The following is a 27739-nucleotide window of genomic DNA, read 5'->3' as shown; positions in this document are numbered from 1 at the left end:
AGAGCTCATCTCACCGATTGCATTCTTCTTAAAATTTCAGGGGCACATATATTTGCTTAATGCTTTTTCTTCTTGATGTCTTCTCTCCTGTGAAATAGATAAGCATCCTCTCCTCGGTGGATGAGGAGACCTTGCTTATACTCCAGGTTGGCAGCCTTGCTCAAGCTAGACACCGTAAGTGTAGTCTTAGGCAGAGACTTATTCAAATCTGCATGAAGTAGGGAGGGAGGATATCGTCAGGGTTTTCCACTTGGTTCTATAAAATGGCTGCTTTGAGGAGAGGAGTGTGACAACTCAGGATGGATGGAGTCACAAGAACTTCCCGGGAGCCATAGATGATGCTGCTGATGGTTTTCAACATTAATCAAAGGATAGGCTTGAATGAAGTGGAGAAAATCTCATTCATCAAAATTCCCCTCAGCAAGATGACTCCATTTGTTTTGAAGTTCTGTTAAGCTGCTTGCAGCAGTGAGTGAGTGTGAGGGGCCAAGACAGGCCTGATGTGCTTGAGACAACCAAGAGAAATTTGTCCTGCTGGTGGGAGTGGGGCTACGGGACTAGGAAGCTAGAAAGGGCTACATCCTCTAGGAACTGTCCTCTCCATGTGACCCCATCCCCAAATATTTAGCAGACTTGACCAAGACAAAGAATGCCAGGTGTGCATGCAGTTCTTCTGCAGACTGCTGAAGGGGCCGAGTTCTGGAGAAAGAGCAACAACCAGCAAAACGCATGAGTTCCAAGTGTGAAGGGGGCTGTGGGAATGCAAGACCCAGGGCAAGCAAGGGAAGGACATGACCAGGACATTGCATCACAGTGGGGTCTCTGTTGGCAGCTGGATCAACCTGGGGCTCCTGTTTCCAGCAGCCCACAAGTGCAGGCATTTCATCCTTGTCAGAAGCTCTGGAAGGCGAGGTGTGCCTCAGAAAGACTGCCTCAGCAATTTCCCTTCTCTCCCACAAGTTTATTCCCATCCACATACAAATATGCTCTTGTATGTCCCTTCGAACAAACAACAAACATCTCTGTCCCCCCTCTAGTAATTGCCACCTCTTTGGCTCCCTTTCACAGTACAATTTCTTGAAAGTTGAGTACAGCTGATGTCTCCACAGGCTGGCTGGCCTCGACCCACTCTACCTAAGCTTCTGCCCCAATATTCCACATAAACTGCTCTCGTCAAGGTCACCTGTGACTTCCGTGTTCGCAGAGCCAGTGGTCACTCTTGTTCCCATCTGGCAGATCCCAGCCTACAAAGCTGATTCCTCCCACTTCCTTCCAGCACTTTCTTCTCTTGCCTGGCTTTCCTCCTCCTTCACAGACCATTCCTGTCTCCTTTGCTGGCCCCTTTCTCTAAATCCCTAAGTGTTGACATGTCCTAGGATCAATCCTGCCACCCTTCTCTTCCTCTTCCTGACCCTTGAATTCCTATCCCATCTACATGCTGATGATTTCCAAATGTACAACTTTCCACTTAGATGTTTAACGGGAATCTCAAATTTAAGATGTCCAGAATGGAACTTTTTGTGGCATGTCCTCCCCACACCCTACTGATGTAAATGATTTCAGTACTCACCCAGGAGCCCCAAACCAAAAACCTAGATGTCATCTCTACTTCCAGCCTTTCCTTCTCACACCAAATCAAATCCACCACCATGTTGTATTTTATGCTACCTTTAAAAAGTGTTTTGAATCCATCCACTTCTCTCCACCTCCATCATTTCCCTCGGCCAGACCACCATGATCCCACATGAACTGTGTCAACAGCCTCCCAGCTTCCTGCTTCCCCTTGCGTGCCCAAACAGTCCATTCTCACCCTTCAGCTACAGCTGGCTTCCTAAAATGCAAACCACATCACCTCCCATCACTCCCCTTCATTGACTTATCAAAGCACTCAGAACAAGATCTATCTCCTCACGTGGCCTGCCAGGCCTCCCACACAGGCCTGGCCTGCTTCCTGACGTCTGTGCTTGCTTCTTTCTCTTGTCCCACACATGCCAGCTACACTGCTGCTTGAACATGCCAAATGTAAGGACCTGGGAATTTACAGAGCTGTTACCTCTGCCTGGAGTGGGATCTGGGATCACTCCCAGATCTCTGCATGGCTGATTCATTTTATTATTAGGCCATCTCTTCAGCGAAGCCCCTCCTATCCACCCAGTCTCAAGTAGCCTTTCTGCCACAACCAAGTCCCTCTTTCTTAGGCTCACCATTGCACTTAGTGCTATTTTCCCATGTTTTTCTCATGTTTCATGTATATGTATTTGCTGTGTCCCCTTCCTGCCCCAGTAGAATGCAGGCTACTCATTTGCTCATCTGGGTGCCTCCAGGCCCTGGTAGAGTGTCCACAAGGATGTGTTGACTGAATGAAGTGAAGGAATGAAGGAAACACCCCATAGTCTGTGTAGGTACTCATGATTAAAAATTACAAAACAAAAAAACCCTCACACTTTCTCCAGTCCTTCTAAGGAGTTGAAGGATGAAGGTGAAAGTGGTCACCCAGGGAAGCATCATGAGGTACGTGCTTGTCTCCAGGACATATGTCTTAGTCCACTAGGGCTGCTGTGACAGGATATCATAGACAGGGTGGCTGAGAAACAACAGAAATTGACTTCTCACAGTTTTGGAGGCTGGGAAGTACAAGAAGAAGGCGCCGGCAGATCCAGTGTTGGGTGAGAGCCCGCTTCCTGGTTCATAGACTGCCATCTTCTCACTGCGTCCTCACATGGTGGAAGGGACAAAGGAGCTCTTTGGGGTCTCTTTCATAAGGGCACTAACCCATTCATGAGGGCTCCACTCTCATGGCCTAATCACCTCCCACAGGCCCTTCCTCCTAACACCATCACACTGGGCATTAGGATTTAACATGTGAATTTGGGGAGGACACAGACATTCAGTCTATAGCCACACAGGAGCTCTCGAGGTTAAGTTCAGTGCTGCCTTGTCTGTGTTATGTCTTTGAGGACACAGATTCACTTCCACACTAAAGCTTTTTAAAAATACGGACGTCAACCAAGGATGGTGTTTAAAAGCCTGGGGCCTGGAGTCCCTTACCAGGTGCTCACCTGCTGTGAGATCTTGGACAAGTGACTTTAACCTCAATGTTATCAGTTTCCTCATCTGCAAAGTGGAGATAAGTACTTACCCCCAGAGGACCGTGGAGAGGATTACAAATCATACACGTGAAGCACTCAGAGCAGTGCCTGGCACACAGGAAGGACTCAGTAACTGCTCACTGTGTTTCTTCTTAGGAAAACCAAGGCTGGCAACTCGTTGTAGATTTTTACCATCTCCACTGCCACTCTAGACTTCCTACATCATCTCCAAATTTTGGCCACTGTCTCAGTTCCTCTCGTTATGGCAGAAGGTCACAACCTCCATGCAGGAGGTGGCAGCTGCAAGACCACTCCTCTGAATTCTCCCAGTGTCCTAAAAATCTGCACCCTCCTAACTTTCCAGGTGCTAGAGAGAATTAAACCAAGTCCTGAAACACACAGAGAATATCAACATCTATTTGAACAAAACCGAAACAAGTACTTTTGATCTCACAGCGAAATCTACTGTCTTAGAATTGTTCATCTGAAACGTCCTGCTAATAGGAGAAATGATGGTTTGGGGTAATAACAGCCAACATAATTTTTTTCTAGTTAAAACTATTCATGTCTAAGCTTTTGGAGGCAGGCTAGATGGATGGAGTTCTTGTTTAGAGCACGTTCACCAGGGAATTCAGTATTGATGTTCTCAAAGAGAATGCAATTAATACATCAGTTTGAGTGGGGAAAAAAACTATCCCAGGACCTTTTCAATTAAAGTAGACCTGATCCAGTTGTGTAGTTCTAACAGAAAAATAATTATTCATGAACATGGAAAATACAGTAAAAGTAGCAGAACTTAGGGTATACAAAATCATATTATAATATACATGAGGCCTGACTGATTCTGATGGGTAAATGTCCCCAGCCATATACACATTCCCACGGAGATTAGCTTGTTCAAAGGAACAAATTGGAAATGTTTTTAAAAATAGAGGTATTATGTAACTGAGACACAATTCTGAGATCTCAAATATATGCTCCTCCTCTGCTGGCTTCTTCACATTCTGCATTCATGAGTCATCCTGGCTAATGCACTGATAACCCAGTTTTCAGTAGAAATGTGCAAGTTATGTGTATGGTGAAGGATGGTAATTAGTCTTTGGGTGGTGAACATGATGTAACCTACAAAGAAATTGAAATATAACGATGTACGCCTGAAATTTATACAATGTTATAAACCAATGTTACCTCAATAAAAAGAAGAGAAATGTGCAGGTTAGATTTATTAGATGCTAAAGAATTGCAACTTTTAAGGGAATTTTACATTTTTAATATGTTGTACCAAATAGATGTAAAGAGAAAGAAATTTACATTATCTTCTCATTTCCAAAACTGGACACCAAAATTTTATTGGAAAAAAAATTCTCAAAAACCCAAACTCCGACTGAGATATTAAACGAGCTATATATTAAGTGAAACTCCATACGTTGCATTTAACTCAGTGCTGGAGCACATTCTCTAAATGTGAGTAGAATAACATTTACACATGGGACAGAAGCATGGTTAAAACCTTTTATTGAACAGGCAATGCATTGTGCAATGGTTAAGGACACAGATGCCTAGTGGAAAAATTTAAAAATCATTTTTGGAAACAGTCTATGAACTGATGAACTCTGCTATGTTCCTTCTGCTCCTTCTTAGAGTGGCTATCTTCAGGAAAACTGATGGTTTTATAGCTGCTCTTGAAAATGGCATCCCTGTTTTACCATAAACATCATGCCTAATAGTAAACATGAAAGGAGAAGATGGGATCGACAGGCAAGACGACGACCAGAGACGCAAGCGGATTTCAGGTGGAAGCACAGACACACGTTCTCCCGGAATGCCCTCTCTTCTGGCCTTGGAGGTGTGTCCCAGTTATGCGTCAGCATTTCATTTCCATTTTCTTCCTTGTCCAGGCCCCGTTTATCAAGGGAATTCTGAAAGACTCACATTCATACCTTTGGGCACAGGACCTTGTTCCTGGCCCTTTTCAATGGTGTTCTTGTTCGCGGGCACCTCTGGCCCAGGCCTGTGGCTGTGTGTCTATTCTCCTTGTTTGCCTGGTTCCTTCCTCTTCCCCGAGCTTGCTCTCCCATAACTTGATGACAAAATCACTCTTAAGTTTCATGGTTTGCTTGCCTTGATTTAGCGGCAGTTTTTAACTTAGTGACCCGTCAAAGTAGTGGACATTCTTTATCAGCACACTGTCAACCTATTTTATAATTTGGGGCATGTCACTCCAAGCTTGAGATTTCTTTCTGGCAAGTTCCATCCAGGATGGCTGATCTGTACTGGCGTAACTGGCTCTCTTCAGCTGATGCAATTCTTTCTCCATCATTATTGCAGACTGAGCTGCTGGAAAGACGACAAAACAAACAGAAACATGACCGGTGAGTTTGGATTTCCACTTAAGCCTCTTGCTTTTCTTTAAAATATACATTAAGGTCTCAACTGTGGTCTCAAAGATAAAATCCATCAATGTGTAACCATGTAAAGAAGATTTAGGTATAGAATAATTTATGTGATAAAAAGACTTAAGAGCAGTTCAGACAGTTCCAGCAAGGCAGAGAGGTGAGAGATTTTCCCAGAAAAAAACTGCAGGAACTCTGGAGGCTGGTGGCACAACAGTGTGAATATTCTTAACACTGCAGACCTGTAGACTTAAAAATGGTTAAGACAGTAAATTTTATGTTTATTTTGCCACAATGAAAAATAAATAAAAAATATAGATACACGCAACAACGGAGATGAATGTAAAAACATCATGCTCAGTGAAAGAAGCCAGATGCAAAAGAACACTTATTTTATGATTCCATTTATGAGAAATGTCCAAAAAAGGTAATATATAGAGACAGAGTAGATTAGTGGTTGCCTAGAGCTGGGGGTGGGAATGGTGAACGACTGTAAATGGGCATGAGGTTGCCTTTTAGGGTGAGGGAAAGGTTCTGAAATTGGATCGTGATGGTTGTACAACTCGTAAACAAACACTCATTGTCAACATTTACTCACTGAATTGTACATTTAAAATGGATGAGTTTTATGCCATGTCAATGATATCTCAATAAAAGCTGTTCAAAAAATCAATGCAGCAAGTCATTCAGAAAAACAAAATAAAAAAAGCAAGACCAATCCCGGAAACGTATTTCAAGGCGTTCGGTAACATCTGCAGGTCTCATACCCAAGTTCTGATGGGACAATGAGATCCCTCTTTGCAGCCCCTCCTGGAGACGGAGCCTCATCCCCTCCCTCCGGTCCACAGATGGCTTAGCAGGGGCTATCAGGAAAGATTTGCTGCGGACAAAGTCGGCTTGCTTCATGGGCTCCTATTAGGACACAAGAAGGGAACACATGTTGTCTGGTCACCTGAGACTCAGATGGGGGCAAAGGTGACCAACGGTAATGAGCCACAGGGTGTCTCTGCCAACATGAATCCTGTCGCTGGCACTTTCTTGGGAGCTCTCATTTGTGTACTCCCTGATGTTGAGCCTTCAGGATACTGGAGCTCATGCTAGTGGGGGGCCTCAGGCTGTGCATACAAGGGCGTCCTAATGTCTGCTCTCTCCCACACCTGGCCTCGGCCCCAGATGTTGGATGGCAGGGGTTCCATTTCAAAGTCAAAATGAATTGTGTTTGGAAATAATTTGGAGATTTTTAGGATGCTTGGTATGATGCCCCAAACTGGGATCACTGGTTAATACTTGTCTTGTAAACTCCCTAAGCATGCAGGAGGGTTTTCAAGTGTGGGTACAATCGAGGTTTTGGTTAAAACGAAGGGAAGCAGGTCCTACTGCAGCTCAGGCTCATTCCCCACATGGCTGACATATGCTTATGGGTTTACCGTGGTGGGCACTGGGGGAATACAAAAGCTGCTAGCCTCAGCCTGCTTCTAAGCATAGCTGTTTGGGTTTGAGAAGGTTGTCTTCAGTCCAGAGTGCCAAATGGAACCCTGGGTTCCAGCTCTGCAGTCCTAAGTGAGGAAAAAGGAGCCCCAGCAAATGGCCAGCATAGCAGCAAAAACAGGGCTCGTCCATCACTGTGCAGTGAGCTGAGATGGGGATGTGGACATGGTTACAGTGTGTCTAGCCAAGAAGTTACTTTAACCCTGTGCCGTTTCTTCAGATGCTCAGCTGCACTGCCTAGGAGGCAGGGAGCAGAGAGCTGTCTCCACTGCCTAAGAGATCCATCCGCTTGTCTGCCTCCCTAACAGCCCGACCCATGCAAACGGCAGACAGCAGCCGTCATCAGAGGCAATGGTCTCAGCAATGACCATGCAGGATGGATGGGCATCGCGGGCGCGCGGCCCCCAGCCCAGCCAGCTGCTCTCTCCTGCACCTGCACAGACAGACAGTGTTTGCTCTAAGCACCTGGGCTCTCTCCGGTGCCTTGGCTTGCTTTCCTACTTCCGACTTCAGGGGCCGGGCCCCAGGCCTGTCTTCCTGGTTGGGAGGCTGCTCCGGGGCACCTCGCCGCTTCTGCCGAGCCATGGTGATCCAGGGTGGCGCAGGCTGGCCCTCGGCTCCGGGCTCCGCTGCTGCGGGAGGCAAGCCCTTCTCTGCGGGTAAAGACACAAGGTTACCTCCTAGTCCTAGCCCCTCTTTAGTCTCACCTTTGGCTTCTCCCCGACAGAGAGCACTCTGCAGGGGCAAGAGGGGGAGGGGTCTGGGAGCCTCTCTAGGGAGACGACTACTTTTCTTCAGGGGACTTTGTTTTCTCATTTAAAGACGCATCGAAGAGATTATGCTCCTCTAGTCTGAGCCACAAAAACTTAAGTGCAACAGCTCCTATGTGCACACTTTAAAGCCAACGTCCTCCTACAGCATAGTTTCTGGAATGAGACAAAAGTACACAAATATACAAGGTTTCTTCCACACAAGCCTGCCATTTTGGACCAGCACAAACTACCTGATTCCCAATTTGCTTGGAAGTTGTACAAACACTATTATTCTCTTTTCTTTAAAAAACTGTAAGCATCACCTTCCCTTTGTAGGGGTGACACCAAAACCAGCCACAGTTGTTTTCCTTAACATTCTAGAGAGAAGAGAAATAGCGCCTTTAAAACCTTAACGTTCTGTTGGATTTTCTTCCATGTTCGCTGTGCTCATCTCTGGGTAGTAAAACTGTGGGTCATTTTCCACCTTACTTTTCAACTCTACTGTATTTTCATATTTTCTGTGATGAGAATTTATTACTTTCATCAACAGAAAAAAGAAGCGAGCTTCTTTTTTACAAGGAAACCTCTGGATTAAATAAGTGGCTTCTCACAGGCATATCAGAAGTACACTGAGCCCAGAGGTCCCCCACGAGCCCGCCTCTCTGGATGTGTGCGTGTGCCTGCCCCCACACGGAGCAGACAGAAGCCTATTTGCACACCCCGACCCCTGGCCCTTGCCTGTTTCCCTTCTCCCCGGTGCACCTTGGTCAGCCTGCTGAAGGCGGCGCCCAGCTCACAGCAACACATGCAGATGTCCAGGACGAGTTAGTGTCATGGTTCTCTGTGGCCTGACCTACGCCACCCCTTGCTCCGGCGTGTATAGGATATTACTCTATTTGTTTTTGCTTCTGCCTCCATTTCAACCTGGAGTCCTTTTCTCTCAGTCCCCTGGACACCAAGGAGGGGCAGGGACAGGAGCCACTGCTCTGCAGCTTTAGTCTCCTGGCAGAACTGAGAAGCGCCTTTGGCTTCACACCCACTGACCTCTCCTTGGCCTGTAGCTGGGAATGGCTCTGCTATTCTCCTGGCTGCTCCTGGAGGACTCCACCCCACTGGTCCCCTGGCAACTCCACTCCATCTCTTTGACTCATCCCTGTCCCTTCCTGCCTCTTCTGGCTCTCCCTGGCCACTGACTTCTTCCCTGCTGCTGTGCAAAATGCCTGGGTCTCCAGCTCAAAGGAAAATGTCTCCGCTGAGCCTGGCCGTCTCCTTGAAGCTCCACTTCTCCATTCTCGTCTACCCACAGCTCAAACAGCCTCTGCCTGTGTCTCTTCGGCTAATTCCTGACCCAGCCATAACATCAACACTGCTCTCTCCATTGGCCCACCCACTGAACCACCGATCCCGGGGTCCTTCCCGTTCTCAACCTGCGCCACGCCCCCTGCAGCTCTGCTGCGCCCACACAACCCCACTGGGGGCGCTTGTCCTCCTTGGGGGAGCCCTCTCCATGTCCTTGTCAGACACCTGCTCCTAAACCTGGGCACTCCTCCTGTCTCCAACCCTTAGCCTTCATCTCTTCTTCCCAAAATGTTCTCTGTGTTCCATTCCTGATTTCAACACTCACATTTGCTCAGATTACTTCCAAATGTACAATCAGCCCTACTTTCTGTTCTTAGCCAGAGTCCAACATTTCTACTCCCCTGCTCCACATTTTCTTTCTTCCCTTCTAACTCCCTTCCTTCCTTCCTTTCATTCATTCATTCAGTGTTTGCTACGGCCAATGACTGCGTTAAATGCTAGGTGGAAAAATAAACAACAAATTGTTCCTTCAAAAAGCTCAAAGTCTAGCGGAAGAGGCTCTGTACAAACAAGTAACCATGGTGGAAACTGGAAAGCACTACCGTTTACCAAGTGCTGTGTGGACACAGGGCCTAACACCAGTGGGTAGGGGGTGAGGGTGCTGTTGGGGTGGGACCTGGAGAAGGAGAACCAACCTTTCTTCCAGGCTGAGCAGAGGAGCAAGGAAAGGCCTCCGGGGGCAGAAGGCAGAACTGTGGGCAGCCCAGCCCAGAGGGCTGAAGGGCAGGTGGGGCCCACTGAGAAGGGTCTTCCTGGCCTTTTTCCCGTCCATAATGTGGAGTCACGGGGCTTAAACCACAGGTGCTGTGGACGCTAAGTCTCACTGGGGAGGGATGGGAGGCTGGGAGGTGCGGAGGGAGGCTGTGGCCACGGTCCAGGGGAGGTGACGAGGGACTGGACACCCTGTTCCGGAATCATCCCTGCTTGCCCCCCTGGGATGGCCCTGCCTGATGCCACCTCCTCCACGAAGCCTGCTCTGGTCAGACTAGCTGGACATGCTCCCGCTCTAATTCTTTGTGACTCTCTTGAGAAATTTACCCCACCGTTTGGTACTAGAAATACTTGCTGGCTCACCATCTGCCCCACTGACATATGCTTTTGGTCATTAGAACTTCTTACTTATTTAACAAACACAAGCCATGGACGACGTGCCAGCTACTGTTCTACTACTAACTCACTTACAACGTAATTTTATATTTTATTTCTTGTCCAGAGAGCCCGGTGACTGCCTGGCACATGAAGGTGCTGGGTGGTTGCACGTTTTATATAGGAAGTCTGCATTTCTCATCCCTCCTTCTCAATCCCTCATCCAGAGAGTCCTCAGAGTCTCTGTCTTTCTGGACTTTTCTTACAAGGTTCCTTTCACTTCTTCTTCGGTCTTTTCTTCACACTCAGTGACCAGTCACCACTCTCCTGGCCCACGATGCCTGGCTGTGCTGTCCTCTCAGCTCTGCCCAGTGCATGCTGGTCAGGCACCTTTGCCACACCCCAGGCAGATGGAGAGAGGGGTTTCACTCCTGGGTTAAACTCACTCCCTCAGTCAACAAGATCATCTGAGTAATTCTGTCCAGACTAAGTGTACATGGACAGGAAATTTCCATCCCAGGGTTTAAACTAGAGGCAGAATGGTAGTTGTGAAACACCAAGGCAGCCCCGGCCCCTCAAAGGGCCCCTCAGGCTGGCTCTCAGCCTGCTTGCAGCCCAGTGTGGAGCGCTTGGCGCTCATGTCACATGACATAGCTCTAGTCAATTCCTATGCCATGCACTTGATTACCCTATCAGAGCCAAAAAAAAGTATTTTAAAAATCACTGGAGAAGATCATACGGAACAGGGAACATGTGGCGTTCCTGGGGACCACAGTGAGAGGTGGCCCTAGAGCGAGACTGGGGGCCCCAAGGGTGGACCGAGGCTGGGGACCTCCATGGGCCAGGCTTGAGGCTGACATCTCAGGGAACTGAGGCAAGTCCTATTCTTTCTTCCTGTTTGCTCATGGGAACTGCAGTCCTGTAAACGATACAACCAGGCTCAGCTTGGCAGGAGGTGACTTTCCTTTTCCTTACATCCAGATTTCATCCCCAGCATGGGGGGGGTCACTTGCCACGTTGCCTGTCTGTGATGCAATATTTCGGGCTGTACTTTGCGTGTGTATGTGTACATGTGTCTGTGTTCATGGGCAGACCCAGAGGAATGAGTGAGCATGACAGTGGGGCCAGGCTGTGCCAGCGTGGGACAAAGCAACTCACAATCACAGTGGCCCCAAGGGCTGGGCCAGGCACATGGCCAAGATCTTTCACCAACTGTTTCTATATCTTTTGGTTCCCACTTCTTTTCACTGAGTGGTGGTCTTTCCTTATATTCTGTACTCCCCTTTCCCACTTTCTTCCTCATCAGGAATGCAAATGGGCCAGAGCTGAGACCTCCAGACCCTTTCTAAGGACTGCCCAGGGCCAGCCTCATGGGTGGAGGGTGCAGGGGTGGTGGACGGGGTTCCAGACACCACAAAGAAGGGACAAAAGCCACTACAGCAGCTTTCTCCTATGGTTCCGAGAGGCCTGAGATTCCACCTGGGGTCTCGTGTAACCTACCGGTAAGCAGGTGAGCACAGGCAGAGAGCACTGGGTGATAAGCCATTCTGCTCTGTGACAGAAGGCCTAGGCGGCCACCCTGATCTGCACCCCCATCCCTTGCACTTAGTACCCACAGTGGGGTTAAGGGCTGTGGGGTGTGTGCCATACTCCACAAGGGGAGGGAAGGAGAGGAGAACGAAGACAGGGACTGTGGAGATGAGGCAGGGTTCAGGGGCCAAAGACCCTACAATGGGACAGCTCTATAGCAGAAACATTTAGGGTAAGGTTCCACCACAAAACAGCTTCTGAGATTAAACACGTTCAAAATGTCACTAATCCCAGGATCACGTAGATGTGGTATCAGACTAAACAAAAGGAGTTGAAAACAATTCTTCGTTCACCTCTTTCTGCTTCAACACACAGATAACCGTCATCTCCTGGGGATTTGGCTAAAGGGCTCTGACATCTCAATTTCTCCTCCCAACATGACAACAGGTTTAAGCTATCAGGTGGGCCTGGGTTTGCAAGGAACAGCCCAGCAGCATTTCTCATGCACAGGAAGCCAGCAATTCACGTCTGTATCTGTGTGACCCCCTTTACTGAGAGTCTGGAAGAAACTGACTCCCCACAACACAAGTGCCCTGGAAAGAAAGGCAGCATATGTAGACCGAAACTTTCCGAAGGCAGAATGCTTCAGATGCGGGAAGCTGTAACAGCCACAAGGCTCATCCTAAATAATTTAATTTCATATGAAGACAACTTTTGATCAGGGAAAATAATTTTTTTTGTTTTTGTAAAGACATGATGACTTCAAATGGGGAGACTCTGAGGAGTTTATAAGTTTGCTTTTCTCCAGACTCCATCCTTCATCTTAACATGCTCCCCAACCTGAAGGATTTAGTTTGAAAGTATATTTATTGCTCAAGCATTAATTTCTAAGAGCTCCTGCTCTCTGGGTTGGTTCACTGGGCTGCGGTTATGAGGACCACTTCCTGCCTGGGGCCGTGCAACAGAGAGGCTCATGATGTAGCCCTGGGGCCTCCTACTCTAGAGTTAAGGCCTCAGGCCAGCAACGTGCTCTTGGGCAAATTCCAGAAACTCTTTGTGACTGGATTTCAGTGTAAAATGAGGAAAACAGCAGTACCTACTGATGAGGATCAAGACTGCCCCAGGGAGAAAAGCCCAAGGCGTCCTTGCCTACATACCCATCTGTATCATCCTCCGCAAAGCACAGCATGTCCTGACCTGACCTGATCTGATTCTTATCCAAAGTTATAGGACCATCCAATAACCAGATCCCACCTGCACTCATATCATTTTAACGATTTTTTTCATCATCTTTCCTTTGTCTTGTAAAGAAATAACTCACATACCTATGCCTTATAAATTTAGCCCTACCCTCAACCCATTGCAGCTCTTCACTGCCCAGGGGTCCTGCCCCCATGTCGCAGCCCTTCACTGCCCAGGGGTCCTGTCCCCATGCTACTCCATGCTATTCTCTGAATAAAAGAGCACTACTGCCAGACCTTGAGAGTCCAAGAAATCTTTCTTTCGACTCCTTGGCTCGCTGACCCCACATCATTTCTTCTGGTGGCCCATATGGGGGTCTTGCTTCATTGGCTTGTGAGCTTATGTTCTGGTAAGTGCGCTTTTTCTTCCTTGTGCCTTCCTCTTTTTCAAGGATGGATCTAAATTCATTTCTCCATCAGGAACTTTCTCGGACAGCTGTATGAATCCAAGTTTGCTGCCCATGGCTACTCTATGGGGCAAATCATGGCATTCAGCACAAAGAGAATCAGTACCTTAAGCCTAAGGGTCATGAAGAATGAATTAATCCATTCCTTCCTAATCCTATCTCTAATATATAAATTTCACATGGGCACGGGTCGACCACTTAAGTCATTAGGATGGTTGCCAATGTCCAAGACTCCCGAGGCAGGTTTCTTTTCCTAAGGCTGGATTGGAATCCCTCCCTATGGCTCCTGACCACACTCTGAACCACAGGAAAGTCCCAATCGGGACTCCAGTTCAAGGAAAGTACCAACTCCAAAACTTTGGTTGAGTATGGGAACCCCTTTTGGGAGAATGGCTCCAGGACGCAATTGGGTAGAATATCCCCAGACCAGCAGAAAATGCTTCAGTTTTTCTCTATTCTTTTAGCTCTGAGACCATTCACCAGGCACCTATCACTGCCAGGCATAATAGGGAAGATATACAAGGGATGCAATACAGAGGGAGGCCCGCATCACCCCTTACTACAGGAACCCCACAGGAGGAACGACGGGTAGGACGATACCCCAGGTTCAGGGGGGATTTTCACGGTAATGGACTCTTTTCTTTCATCTCAAAGTTACAGTGGCCATTTTGGTCTCCTTTTGAGCTTTGCAACCGAGAAAGAAATCTTTAAAGCGTCAAAGGCTCCACCCCTGGGAGCCCCCACTTCGGTTTCTGGGCCTGACCACCCTGGCGACCCCAAGTCGGGTGCCCTCTCTTGGTGGTTGACTCGTTGAGTATTTTAGGCACCTGCTGAGTCGGTTATGAGGGTAGGAGACCTGTGATTTATTTTGTGAACTGTCCTGCCGGTGTTGTGTGCCCCAGCACGGGAACTGTTGTATGACCCTCATCCTGATAACCCTTGGGAAGAGGCCGTGAGGCTGAGGCCTGATCTCTTCTTTTCCTTTCTTTGTCTGTTTCATTTGTCACCTCCTCTGTTGTCACCAAGTCGAGGTTAAGTTCAGGCTGGACCTCAGCAGAACCTGGACCTTCTGTAAAACCAAAAACTTGAAAACTTTTATTTGGTCTATTAAACTACATGGCAAGCATTGTCAAATAAGTAATGATAAACTTTCCTAGGTGGTATTATGTGGGTAAATGTTATTGATATAGGTGTTTTAAAATTATATAACATTCCTAAAATTTTGATCTGTCCTGGTTATCAGTCACAATTCTAGTTATCATCTACAGAAGTGTTGTACGTCACAGAAGTAGCCAAGTTTGTCAATTGCCCTTTTGAGTCTTTTGTCATTTGCAGATAGTTGCTGTTTTACTCTGATGCTTTTTGCTTTTGCAAATATGTTTCGTCTTCAGAGAAATTCATGGAAAGGATTCTGACACAGAATTTTAAAATACAGTTTTCTGATAAACTTCCAGATTGTAACACTGAACTGCGTAAGAAATTACAGAATTCTAATGGAGACACTGAGACCTCATAAAACTGCTAACAGAAGATTAAGATCAAGAATCCATTACACAGGACTGTATGAACTGATGAGGATGATTATCATTTTTTATAATTTTTGTTTGAAATATTGTTGATTTTTTGACATTCTGTTTTGTTTTCTCAGATTTAAGGAAATCTTTCTTTTTTCTTATGCTAACTTATGCTAACTATGACTTATAGCAATTTGAAATTATACCTTTGTGAGCAGAACTGAAACATTTATCTTTTTCTCCCTACCTGATCCCTCCAGAATTTGAAAACTCTTTGTGAGTGAGTATGGTTATTTAGTTATTTGCATAAGTTCAATAAGAATCTGTTCTCCTTATAACAGGACACATTGGTTATATTACCAAACCTTTGACTGGAATGTCATTTGAGAGAAACATACAGACTCAGATATGACAATACCACTTTTGAGGAATAAGGTTGACTTTCTGGAATAAAGCCACGTGGAAATATTGGCCTGGTACCTTGTTTACAGAGATTCCAGCACTCTTACCAGGTAAGTAAGGAAGCTCACTTATCTGGCAGATGCAAGGAACCTCAAAATATTTTGGGGGACCTCGAGAAGACAGGAATCCACCCAAATCTATAGGTATTGCAGGCAAAATCTGACGGCAAGTCCTTGGCTTGGCTTTTCAGGCCTCAAGAGGCTTTAAAGTTCAATCTGAGATTCCTCATAAAAAATTCCAGCAAAACAGATGTAAAACAGCCTATATGATCAATTACTATTCTTGCTGCACTTATGTAAATAATTGGACCAAGTTTTACTGAAACTACACTTATTTTGCAAACTAATCTTAATTTGGCTATCTTTTGTAAAAATGAGGATGATTTCAGAGAGAAAAATGATGTTTCAGTAGAAGCTATAGTACACATTCATGGATATTAGATTCTACTTCTTCTCTTCTACAAGATTCACCTATTACTAATCATAATGTCTCCTTGTGGCCATCTGTCTCTGATACCTGGGAGCTCCCTGGCCACAATCAAACCTTTTTCTTCAACTCTATTGCCCAAATACTAACTAAATTTGCCTTGTCACTGGTGGATCATAAACAAAAAGTTCCAAAGGTAAAGTCCCCAACCTATCGATACACACAGGATGGACTGCATCAAAGTTGGGACAAATATATTTGGCTCACTCCTACTAGTGGTCAACTCAGTCAAAAGGTCACTCTATGATGGGAACAAACCAATCACACTTGTGATACGTGGCCTAATGGCACCCGACCTATGGGACAAATTCCCCATTATACGTGTTCTCATATCATAGCCTTAAAAAACACTGATTAGTTTAGGACTGACTGGGATAGATGGCCCAGCATATGTTGGTTAGCCCCCAACGGCACTCAACAGTTATGTGGCTCCCACTTATGGCCTTGGCTGCTGCCTGGATAGATTGGACGATGCACCCTAGGCTTCGTGTGGATGTAAGCTAGGACTATACTTACTATATCTCCTCCTGCTAACCTACGCAACCTACGACAACGCTGGACCCATTCTGTCTTCCACTGATATGATCACCTTGCCTCAATTTTCCTTCCTCAATTAGGAATCGAAAGTGTCATCTGGCACATGGAAGCCCTAAACAAATTTCCTATCTGATGTGAGTCACCAAATTAAATCCATGTCTGACCCTATCCTATCCCTAAATGATTGGTTGAACTCCTGGTCAGGACCAGGTCTCTGGATCACAGTCAAAGCCTTATTCATTGGGTTAATACTGCTTATATTTCTTATTACAATTTGTTGTCTATTTTGTTGTTTGTCTTCCATATGTCAACAAAGTTTCGCCTCCTGGACAACTTTCTCATCAAATGATTCTCTCATCTCCAGAGGATCTGTACACCTTGTCAGCCTTGGACTCCGCGGGAGCAACCTTCCAGTCCATTGAACTTCTTGCCTGTATCCTTATGGCCCATTTAGGGACAGCTCTACAGAAGGTAGACCATCGTCCATATCCCCAAAAGATTTCGGGGCCAAATGGGTTCAGGGGGATTTTATGATGAGGATCAAGGCTGCCCCAGGGAGAGAAGCCCAAGGGGTCCTGCCCTACATATTGATTTATATCATCCTCCAGGAAGCATAGGACATCCTGACCTGATCCGATCTGATTCTTATCCGAAGTTATAGGACCACCCAATAACCAGATCCCACCTGCACTGACACCATTTTAACGATTTTTTTCATGATCTTTCCTTTGTCTTGTAAAGAAATAACTCACACACCTATGCCTTACAAATTTAGCCCTACCCTCAACCCATTGCAGCTCTTCACTGCCCATGGGTCCTGTCCCCATGCTACTCCACGCTATTCTCTGAATGAAAGAGCACTACTGCCAGACCTTGAGAGTCCAAGAAATCTTTCTTTTGACTCCTCAGCTCGCTGAGCTCGCATCGCCTACATCTCCTACTGTGACTGTGGAGATTTGCTGAGATAATCCCTGGAAAGCTCACAGTGCAGCACCTGGCACCGTGTTAGCTGCTCCCCCAACTGACACTGTTGTTATTTTGTTGTCATTGCTGGTGGTGTTACTACCGTTCCCACTTGAGGAGAGATATAGACTTTGGTCAAATCCAACCCAGGACACAATGGAGACCAGTGAGCCATTCCCGTGAAGAAGCACTTGTCCTCTGTTCTGATAAGAAAACCATAGCAGGCACTGGGTTGCCCTCCAGCCTCTTGCTGGGCCAGGCAGCCAGGCTGACTCTAGGATCCCAAGGACGTGGTCCACAGCAGTTCCTGCAGACTGATTCTGCACAGCCTGCATCTGTGCGTGTGCCTGTCTCCCTGTGAGCCCAGAAGGTGACCTCTGTATCCGCTGTACCCAGCATGGGCTGGGCAGGTTGTGAGGACCAGCAGAGTCTGAGTAAGGCCACGTTGCCCATGTCATGGAGGAGCCCGGCCCAAGTCCCCGGGTGAACCCTGAAGTCCCACCCTCTAGAATGGCGCTCTGCTCCTCTGTGTAGATGCTGTGTGTCGTGGAGAGCCTGGCTGGCAGGCAGGCAGGCTCCGATGTGGCAACACACTGCCCAAGATGGTGGATCAATTTTTATCCATCTTCCCTGGAGCCTACTCCATATAAACACCTGCTCACATGGAACTCTAAATACAATGGGGAGAAAAATCAGTTTCTGGTGTTTTAACCAAGCTATTTGTATTCAGGAAGACCTGAAATTAACCATTCAGAAAATTCTCAATTTTAAACCATTTCTAAACCATTTTCTCACTCCTCTGTGAGACAGATGCCTCTAATCACTTCATTTCGACTTACTGATTGGTGATGGTTACCTATTTTCTGGTCCTATTAAAATTTAGCCTGAAGGTACTGTTTCTTTCATTCAAAAAGACTTCTAGAATGACCCACTGATGGGATGAGGGTGGGACTCCACTGGTGGGTACACCCATGCCGGGCAGGACACAGCTGTGAGTCTGGAAGCTGAGTGTTGTCAACAACACTGTCCTCTGAGTGAGAGGCAATGAAGTGTACAATGTAAACTAGCATGGTTTCTTGCCCTTTGGCGGAGAGAGTAAAGCAGACACTCTGCCCTAAGCTAACACACCGCAGGGCAGCAGGGCTCTCATGCCTCTTAAAAATGTGATATATGCTGCTATTTTTTGAAGCAGCAATTTTAAAGAATCTTTTTCCTTTCAGAAAAGGTTTTTCTTGTTTATAAAAGTACCCATGCACACTGTACACATTCAGAAAGCAGATAAAAGTATAAAGAAGGAACAAGTTTTCCATAAATCAACCACCCAAGAGAGCTGTGTTAAAACTCTGGCACACTCCTTCCAATCTTTTTCCATTATGCTGTCATCTTAAAAACACATATCAACAGCTTGTTCCCAGCTCCCCAAAACACTTTCTGTGGAAGGAGAGGCCTGATCTCGCTCTCTAAGATTTCTGATCTAAAGTGGAGGCATCATCGCTGTTTGTCGTAACTCGCTGAGGCCAAAACAGCACCTCGGCGCTTCAATATCCGAGCAGCCGTCCTCCCTTTCTGCCTTCCTTTCAGGTCCTTTGCTGTGGCCCTGGGTGACACGGAGGCAACGATGTGTGCAGAAAGATGCTAAGGGAACCGCTGGGCTTGGGGGAGCCTCACCCATGCTGAGGGTTTATGTCAGGCTTCCTGTATGAAAGTTGAGGGTGTTTTCTTTTTTAAGCGCTTATTGATCTATTGTCAGTCTCGGCTTACACAGACAGCTCCTGATCAATACATGCTGGCAAAGTCTGCAGTCGCTCTTCATCAGCTCTGTCCTCCTTTCTTCTTTCGACAAATACAGTCAGGCCTTATCGTTCACGAATTCTCTATTTGAAAATTCACCTTCTCACTAAAATGTATTTATAACCCCAAATCAGTAATCGTGATCCTTCATGGTCGTTTGCAGATTTGCTCAGAGCAGGGAAAAATTTGAGTCCCCCCGATAAGCATGTTCCCAGCTGACGTCAAACAAGGGACACTCTGTTCCTTTCTTGTTTCCACTCTCATACTGTAAACAAGTGTCCTTTCCACAGCATACTTAGTGCCACATTTTTTGCGTCTTTGTTGGTGATTTTACTGTCTAAAATAGACCCCACATCTAGCGTTGAAGTGCTGTCTGGTGTTCCTAATTAGCACAAGAAGGCTGCGATGTGCCTTGAGGAGAAAGTAGGTGTGTTATATAAGCTTCGTTCGGGCATGAATTATAGTGCCATTGGCTGTGAGCTGGACGTTAATGGATCAACAATACATATTAGATAAGGTTTCTTTAAACAGAAACACACATAAACAAGAGTATGTATTAATCAGTTGACAAAAATGTTGTGATCAGAGGCTCGTAGGAACCTGACTCTATATTTCCCCTAGGAGCAATGGTTCAGCATTCACTAATTCAGTGTGTGGGGTGACTTTATAGAGCGTAACTACTGTGAATAATGAGAATCAACTGTAGCTGGTGGTGCCCACTAGGCACCAGGCCCGTGGTAGATGCTGAGTCTGCACAGAGGAAGGATGTTTCTAATCTAACACACCTCTCCAGCACACTGCACACAGGCTCTGCTGCTAGAGCAATCAGGAATAGAGAGATCCTTCAACAGCTAACCCAGGGCCTACAGTCCAGGAAGGAGTTCCAGGGCCAGTTGGAAGGGGGCACAGGAGGGGCCTCTGGGGTACTGGTCTCATTCTGTTTCTTGGTCTGGTGTGTTCACTGTATGAAAACTCATTGAGCTGCACACATATGGTCTGTGCGCTTCTCTGCATGGATATCATTCTTCAACAAAAAGTGAAAAAAAACCACTCCAAGATAATCGGGACTCCCTCGGTGCTTGGATAGCGACCAGGAGAAGAGTCTAGCTCCCTGTCCACATAGAGAAATGAGGCAAGTTTATACCACGGAGCTGTTTTGACGCTGCAATCAGGCAAGGTAGCTGCCAGAGGGGGCGAGGGCTCTCCCCAGGACGTCCGCCCCCACCAGCAGTCAGCAGACCGTTCCCATCCTCTTCACTTCTCCTCGGCCCTCTGAGGCACCCTGGGGTTCTGTGTCCACTTGCCTTTTCTATTGCTGCCCCCTCGCCCACCCTACTTGCTAATGAAAGAGAGCATTATCCAGATGAGCACCATTCAACAGAACTCTGCAATGATGGAAATGTTCTCTGTGCTGTCAGCTAGTCACATGTGGCTACGGAAACCTTGAGATGTGGCCAGTGTGACTGAGGAACTGAATTTTTAAATCTAATATTAATTCATTTAAGTTTACATTTAAATGCCACATGCAGCTAATGGTTCCATGTTGGACAGTGCAGATCTGGACCCCTGCTACTCAAGTTATGGTCTGTGGACCAGCCTGTTGTCGTCATCCGAATGAGAGTCTTCATTTTAACAAGATTCACAAGCACTTCTAAGTTTGAGAAGCACTGCCCTAGAACAAAGTGTTCTCAATGGAGGCCACGCATGAGAATCACCTAGAGCCTTTGACGCTCCCATTGTCCAGGGCTCACCCTGGACCCACCAACCAGAATCTGTGGGGATGATGACTCTGATGTGCAGCCAGCATTGGAACCACTGATCTTGATGCTGTTAAGGCCTGGGGCCTGAGGGGGCCTTGAAGAGAGAGCCCACGATGTCCTTTTCTGGCTGATACAAAGCGCCCAGCTGACCAGCTGGTCCAATTCCTGAGAACTGACCTGATGTCCCCTCCAAGCTCTGGTGAACGCTCGTTGAAATGGGCTGGCACCCCCCACCTTGTATTTTGATGTCCACTCCCAGGGCTGCCCACAGTGGTGCACACACAGTCCCCGTCTCTGGCGTCATCTCTCGGGCTTTCTGGCACCCTCTGTCCTCAGCCCTCCTCAGAGGGGCCCCCTGCCTGGGATGCTCGTCCACTTCTGTCATGAAGACACTGCCTTCCCTCCACAAACCCACTTTTCTCCTGCTGCACTGAGCCCTGGGGTAAGTGCACAGGGGGCTTCAGTCCTGTATGAGGTTCATGGCTGCCCTGGAGAAAGTGCCGAAGGCCCTTCTGAAGTGGCACCAGTGTGGCAGACAGATGGTGGGTGGCACTGCCCATCCACATGCTAGGAAGCGGGCTGCACCCTCGCAGGAACCTGAATGCTGGGCTGGCAGGTTGCGGACAGAGCAAAGCACAGCATGACCCTTATTTCCAATGGTCCCCCTGCCCCAGATGGGAACTGGAGGATTCCCAGGGCCTTCCTGATCATCCTTGGGTCCTAGCAGTCACTGTGGTCACTTCAGAACGTGGTGCAGCCTCCAAGCTGAGTCAGCATCAAGACTCTTGTGCCCCTGAATGCAGGGTGTCTGAGCTGGGGTGGGGGGATGGGGACTCCTCTCCCAAGGGCTGAGGGTCCGGGAAGGACGAGAGGTGGGGAGGACAGGCAGGGCTCTCCTTGGACGGACACTTGCCACTGTCTCAGTGGGCTTTGTCCCAACTGGGCCTGGTGAGCTCGAAACTGATTCCAAGGGATTCCCATCGCCACTGCGCCTCCCTGGCTGGGACTCGGCTCCCCCTCCTTGGTGCCCTCTCTCTAAGGCAGGGCTCTGGGAGCACAGGTGAGTTACGTGGCCTCTGGTGGCCTGAGTCCAGGACCATCTCCCAGCCGCAGGGCACATCTGTCCAGCTCTCCAAGAAGTCCCATGGAAGGCCCCCTCACAGACTCTGGACGAGGGAGGTTCCCCTTGGTCGCACCCCATGGAACTGGGCGCTCACAGAACTGTAGCTGCAGTCTTGAACGAAGTGTTTTGCAAATCCCCCTCCTTCTCTTCCCTCTCAGGCCCCTGCATCTTCTCAGGGTGGCGGGTGGTAGCTGATGACTCCCTACCATGTTCTGCACACACATTCTCTCTGGGGTCTTATATCCACGCGTTGTGCCTCCATCAAAACCGGGGCAGGGAGCATCCCATTCCCACATACTGTTCTATGCAGCCCAGATGAGGATATTTTGGTACATCCTTAGGAAAGTGTGACTGCAGGGTATGAAAGTGCAGCACATTTTGCAGTTAAAATGCTTTTGCTGCCCCACAAATCACTAATAACCTCATTTCACACCAGAGGCAATTGAGTCAGAGGTTAAGAAACTCACTGGCTCAGAATCCCACAACCCCTTGAGGGGTTGGACCTTGAGGTAAAACCTCCAAACCCAGGTCTTCCGTCTCACCACCAGCCCCCTGCCTTGCTTGCTTACCTCCCCTGTCCCTGCACCTGGCCATGCAAACATGGCCAAGCACCACCCACTGCAAACAGGAGCTCCCCCAGGTAGGAAGACTCAACAGAGGGAAAAAATCCCTAGATTATTCACAATAGCCGAGATGTAGAAGCAACCCAAGTGCCTGTCAACGGGTGAATGGATGAAGATGTGGGGTATATATATATGTGTGTATATATATTTCTATGTATATCTATATCTATATATAATGGAATACTACTCAGCCATAAAAAAGATGAAATCATGCCATTTGTGAGAACATGAATGGACCTTGAGGGTATTATGCTGAGTGAAATAAGTCAGACAGAGAAAGACAAATACTGTCTGATCTCACTCATATGTGGAAGATAAACACAAGGATAAGGAGAACAGATTAGTGCTTACCAGAGGGGAAGGGGGTGGGGAGATGTCAAAAAGGGTAAAGGGGCACATGTGTATGGTGACAGATTAAAACTAGACTATTGGTGGTGAGCACAATGCAGTCTACACAGAAACTGATATATAATAATGTACACCTGAAATTTACACAATGTTATAGGCCAATATGACCTCAAAAAGATAATTTTTTAAAAACCAAAAAAACCCTGGATGTTCTCAGGGAGCTCAGGGTCGAGTTCAGGAGCAAGGTAGAGTGTGATGAGAGCAAGCAGGGGTGGGTCAGAGTGCTGAGGGGAGCTAGTGGCAGGGGAGGGGCTGGAGGAGACGTCAGACGGAGCGAAGGAGTGGCAGATGAACCTAGGAAGGCAGAAAAGTCGACCGTGGCCAGAATCTAAAAAGCCTTGAATGCCTTACCCAGGAGTTTGAATTTTATTCTAAAGTTAAAGGAAAGCACTGAGAGTTTTTAAAGCAGAAAGCTCCACAGTTAGACCCATGATTTGGGAAGAGAGTGAGAAGAGAGAGTTGGGGGGGAGGCGCTGCAGCAGTCAGGTTACAGATGACGAGGGCTGATGTGACCGCAGGCCCGGGGAGGATAAAGACACTTCATATTAGGATGACTGGGACTCGGTGACCAAGGTGAAAACACGACTTACCTTTTTCATCCATCAGATTGAAAAACAAATTAAAAATAGATTGACAACTCCTGGTGCTGATGAGATGGTGGAGAAATAGTGTCTCTCCTGCTCTTAGATGTGTAAACTGGTACAACCTTTATGAATTTAATCTGAAGTTGTCTATTAAATTAAAATTTCACATGCTCTGTGGTCCAGAAAACCCACTTTTAAGAGTCTGTCCTAGACAAACAGCAGTTTGAATAGATGGAGATCAAATGGACAAGAATGGTTACTGCAGTGCTGTTAGCAAAAGAGGAAAACTCAAAACAGTCGGAATGCTCTTCAGTAGGGAGGTGGTTAAATAAAATATGGTACACATACGACGTAGCCCTTAAAAAGGATGAGGGCAAGTGACTCATTCTGATCAGAAAAGAGGCCTGAGCTTTATCGTGGAGGGAGAATGTCAAATCGCAAGCCAACACATATAGCATTTTTGTGGTTAAAGAAAAAAGGATTCCTGGGCCCAGATCTGTATGTCAATGTTGATGTGGTTGTGACTGTATGTGGCATGGGGAAGTGCTGGGATGAATGTTAGTGGTGGTTCCTTCTGTGGGGTGGGATTAGAGAGGTTCAGAGAGGGGTGGAGAGGAGGCCACAATCACTTTTTTCTCACTTAAAAGATTATTTTAAATTTTACATACGGTAAAATTCATCTTTTTTGTCATGCAGGTCTATGAGTTTGCATACATGCTCAGATTCTTGTAACAACCGTCACAAATAGGATACAGCACAATGGCAACATCTCGAAGAATTCTCTCATGCTGCCCCTTGGCAGTCAGACCCCACCTCTACTCCCAACCCCTGACAACTACTGATCTGTCCTGTCTCTGTATTTTTGCCTCTTCCAGATGTCATATAAATGGAATAACACAGTTTATAGTCTTTGAGACTGGCTCCGTTAATTTAGCATTCGCATTTAAGGTTCCTCCATGTTACCATGTGTATCAATGGTTCATTCCTTTTTATTGCTGAGTGACATTCCATCATGTGGGTGTATCACAGTGTTTATCTGCTGACCAGCTGAAGGATAGTTGAGGTGTGTCCAGTCTCTGGTGATATGAGTGCCACTGCTATAAAAGTTCACGCATAGGTTTTTGTGTGAACCTAAGTTTTCATTTATCTTGGATAAATACTTAGGAGTGGGATGGCTGGGTCATAAGGCAAGTAAGTACATTTTTAATTTTGTAAGAAGCTGCCAAATTGTTTTCCAAAGTGACTGCACCATTTTGCATTTCCTTTAGCAAAATGTATGAGAGTTCCAGTTGCTCTGCATCCCCCCCAACACGTGGTGTTAGCAGCATTTTTTCATTTGAGCCATTCTAATATGTGTGTAATGGTATCTCACTACAGTTTTAATTGGTGTTTCTCTAATGGCTAATGATGTTGAGCATCTTTTCATGTGCTTATTTGCCATCTGGGTATTCCCTCTGGTGAAGTATCTGTTCATATCTTTCACCCATTTTCTGATTGTACTTTTCGGTTTCGTACTGTTGAGTTTTGAGAATACTTTATGTACTTTAGATACTAGCCTTTTATTGGATATGTGGTTTGCAGATATTTTCTCACAGCCCTTAGCTTGTCTTTTCATTCTCTTAACGGGGTTGTTGGCAGAGCAAAAGTTTTTAATTCTGATGAAGTCCAATTTATCATTTTTTCCTTTTATGGATCATGCTTTGATGTCAAGTCTAAGAACTCCTTGCCTAGTCCTGTGTCCCAAAGATGTTCTCCTATGTTCCTAAAAGTTTTCTAGTTTCATTTTACATTTAAGTCAGTGACCCCTTCTGAGTTAATTCTTGCATACAATGTGAGACTTACGTCAACGTCCATATTTTGGCCTATGGAGGTTCACATGTTTCAGAACCATTTGCTGACAGGTGAAATAAACCCCAGCAAACATGGACAATTTTTTTTTTTTTCACAAAGGTGCAAAAGAAATTCACCTGAGCTCTTTGGATCTGCAAATTTATGTTTTTCAAAAATTTAGGAAGTTTTCAGCCATTATCTATTCAGACATTTTTTCTACTCAAATCTCTTTCTCCTCTCCTCTGGGACTCCTATGACATGAACGTGAGACTTTTTAATATTGTTGCACTGGCCCCTGAGCCTTTTCTTTCTTTTTTCCTTTGTGTTCAGACTAGATATTTCCTATTTCTATTGATCTGTCTTTAAGTTCGCCCTTTCCTCTGTCACCTCCATTCTACAATGTGCTCTTCCAATGAATTTTTTATTTGTTAGCATATTTTCCCGTTCTAAAATTTTTATTATTATTTTTTAATAGCTTCTATTTCTTTGCAGAGAATCTTTCCATTCATTTCAAGAGTGCTCACTCTTACTTCTGGGAACCATGGTATAATTGTTGCTTTAAATATTGTCTAGTAATTCCAACATTTGGATCATCTCAGGGTTAGTGTTTGTTGATTGCCTTTTTGAGAATTTTTTTAGGTTTTCCTGGATTTTTGTATGTTGAATAATTTTGGTTTGTATCCTAGACAATTTGAGTATTATGTTGAGGCTCAGTCCTGTTAAAACTCTCGGGACCAGCCCGGTGGCGCAGCAGTTAAGTTTGCATGTTCCGCTTCTCGGCAGCCCAGGGTTCACCGGTTTGGATCCCGAGTGCGGACATGGCACTGCTTGGCATGCCATGCTGTGGTAGGCATCCCATGTATAAAGTAGAGGAAGATGGGCATGGATGCTAGCTCAGGGCCAGTTTTCCTCAGCAAAAAGAGGAGGATTGGCAGTAGTTAGCTCACAGCTAATCTTCCTCAAAACAAAAACTCTCAAAGTTCTTTCTGTGTGATTCTACCAGTTTCATGCAAGTGCAACACAGGGAGGAGCCCAGGGTTTCACACATGTGGGTGAAAGACCCTCCTCAGGCATCTCCTTTCTGTGACTTCCAGCTCCCAGGATTCTCTGGGTTTAGCCTTTGCACTGTGTGCACTCTTGTGACTGGGACCACCTCAGGGCAGAGCAGCAAGAGAAGAGGACCTGCAGGACCACCACCACCACACCTGCCGCTGAGGCAGCTGCTGGTGAGGGGGCAGTTCAGTGCTGGCTCTCTGCTGGGTGGTGTCTGGAGAGTCACAGGGCTCTGACCCACAGGGGCTGCTGTGGGCGGAGGTGGGTGCCTCCTTGCTGGCACTCACCTGGAGGAGGGCTGGAAGGGGTAGAAAGCTCTGCCCCACAAGGGATACCGCTGCCACTGCCACCAGGAAAGAGTTCCAGTTTGTTGCTGGCATTAGCCTGGCAGAGGGATGAGAGAAGTCAAAAGAGCTCCCTCCTGCAGGGACTGCAGCCCCATAGTGGGGGGCTGCTATTTGGCGGCTGGGGTGCAGCTGGAATAGGGCCAGGACTGTCCAATAAGCTGTGTCGTGCAGGGCTGGTGCTGGCGGTGCCGGAGGCAGTAGAGCTCGAGGTTGTTGGTACCACAGTGGAGGGCAGGGAGGTGCTGCTTCCTTGTGGGCACGTGCCGCTGGGTCCTCCGGAGGGTCCTGATCTCCTCCCCAGTCCACTGCTCTTATCCACCTTCCAGGGTCCTCTGACATTTGCTGCATGCATTTTGTCTGGGGTTTTAAATTATATCAGTGGGAGAGACAGGGAGGGGTGGATTCACTCCATCTTGGTCAGAACTGCTAGTCCTTTTGTCTGTAATTATTTAAGCAGGAGGAATACAGGTGATTTTTCCTATAATTTTTAGGCGTTTCCACATTAAAATATTTTTAATGACTGCGGTCTCCAGCTTGAGTGTCTGGATAGAGGGGCTGCCGAGGAGGAAATGCTCTGGGGAGAGCAGGTGTGGATCAAGTGAACTGTGCATGTTGAGATGTCAAGTCAGGGCTGCCCACAGATGGTGAGGCTGTGGCTAAGGGAGTCGGGGGAGAGAGAACGTCAGGAAACAGGTGGGAATCTGACATGTCCTCTGTGGGGGAGCCGAGGAGAGGGTGCTGCACTGGGAGGCAAGCAAGGATGAGAAGACAATACACAGTTTGAGGGGCAAAGGAAAGGTGGGGAAACTGAGGCCCAGGGTGTTGACCACAGCCACTCAGGAAGAGACGAAAAGGGAAGGATCAAGTCTAAAGAAAGGTAAGTCTGAACAAAATTGGTTTTAAGAATTCAAGA

The 27739-nt window shown here is 46.8% G+C and overlaps 1 protein-coding gene across 12 annotated transcripts in view; it reads right to left on the bottom strand.

Moving 5' to 3' along the window:
- Positions 1-4587: 4587 nt before the first annotated feature.
- The window catches only part of CRACDL (CRACD like), a 135195-nt gene continuing 112043 nt past the window's right edge, over positions 4588-27739 (bottom strand). For 4 of the 12 annotated variants that reach the window (XM_046662360.1, XM_046662361.1, XM_046662359.1 and 1 more), the window contains exons 8-10: positions 7436-7623; positions 6250-6394; positions 4588-5426 (exon numbers count right to left, since the gene is read on the bottom strand). In XM_046662360.1, the coding sequence (XP_046518316.1) occupies positions 5284-5426; positions 6250-6394; positions 7436-7623 (476 nt within the window). In that variant the 3' untranslated portion in view covers positions 4588-5283. The other 8 variants (XM_046662363.1, XM_046662364.1, XM_046662365.1 and 5 more) reach the window with 8 other exon arrangements.

Source organism: Equus quagga, chromosome 5 (assembly GCF_021613505.1).
Source record: "Equus quagga isolate Etosha38 chromosome 5, UCLA_HA_Equagga_1.0, whole genome shotgun sequence".
In the NCBI taxonomy this organism is placed as follows: domain Eukaryota; kingdom Metazoa; phylum Chordata; class Mammalia; order Perissodactyla; family Equidae; genus Equus; species Equus quagga.
The sequence above is the reverse complement of the archived record's forward strand: the minus strand, read 5'-3'. Positions and strand labels throughout refer to the sequence as shown.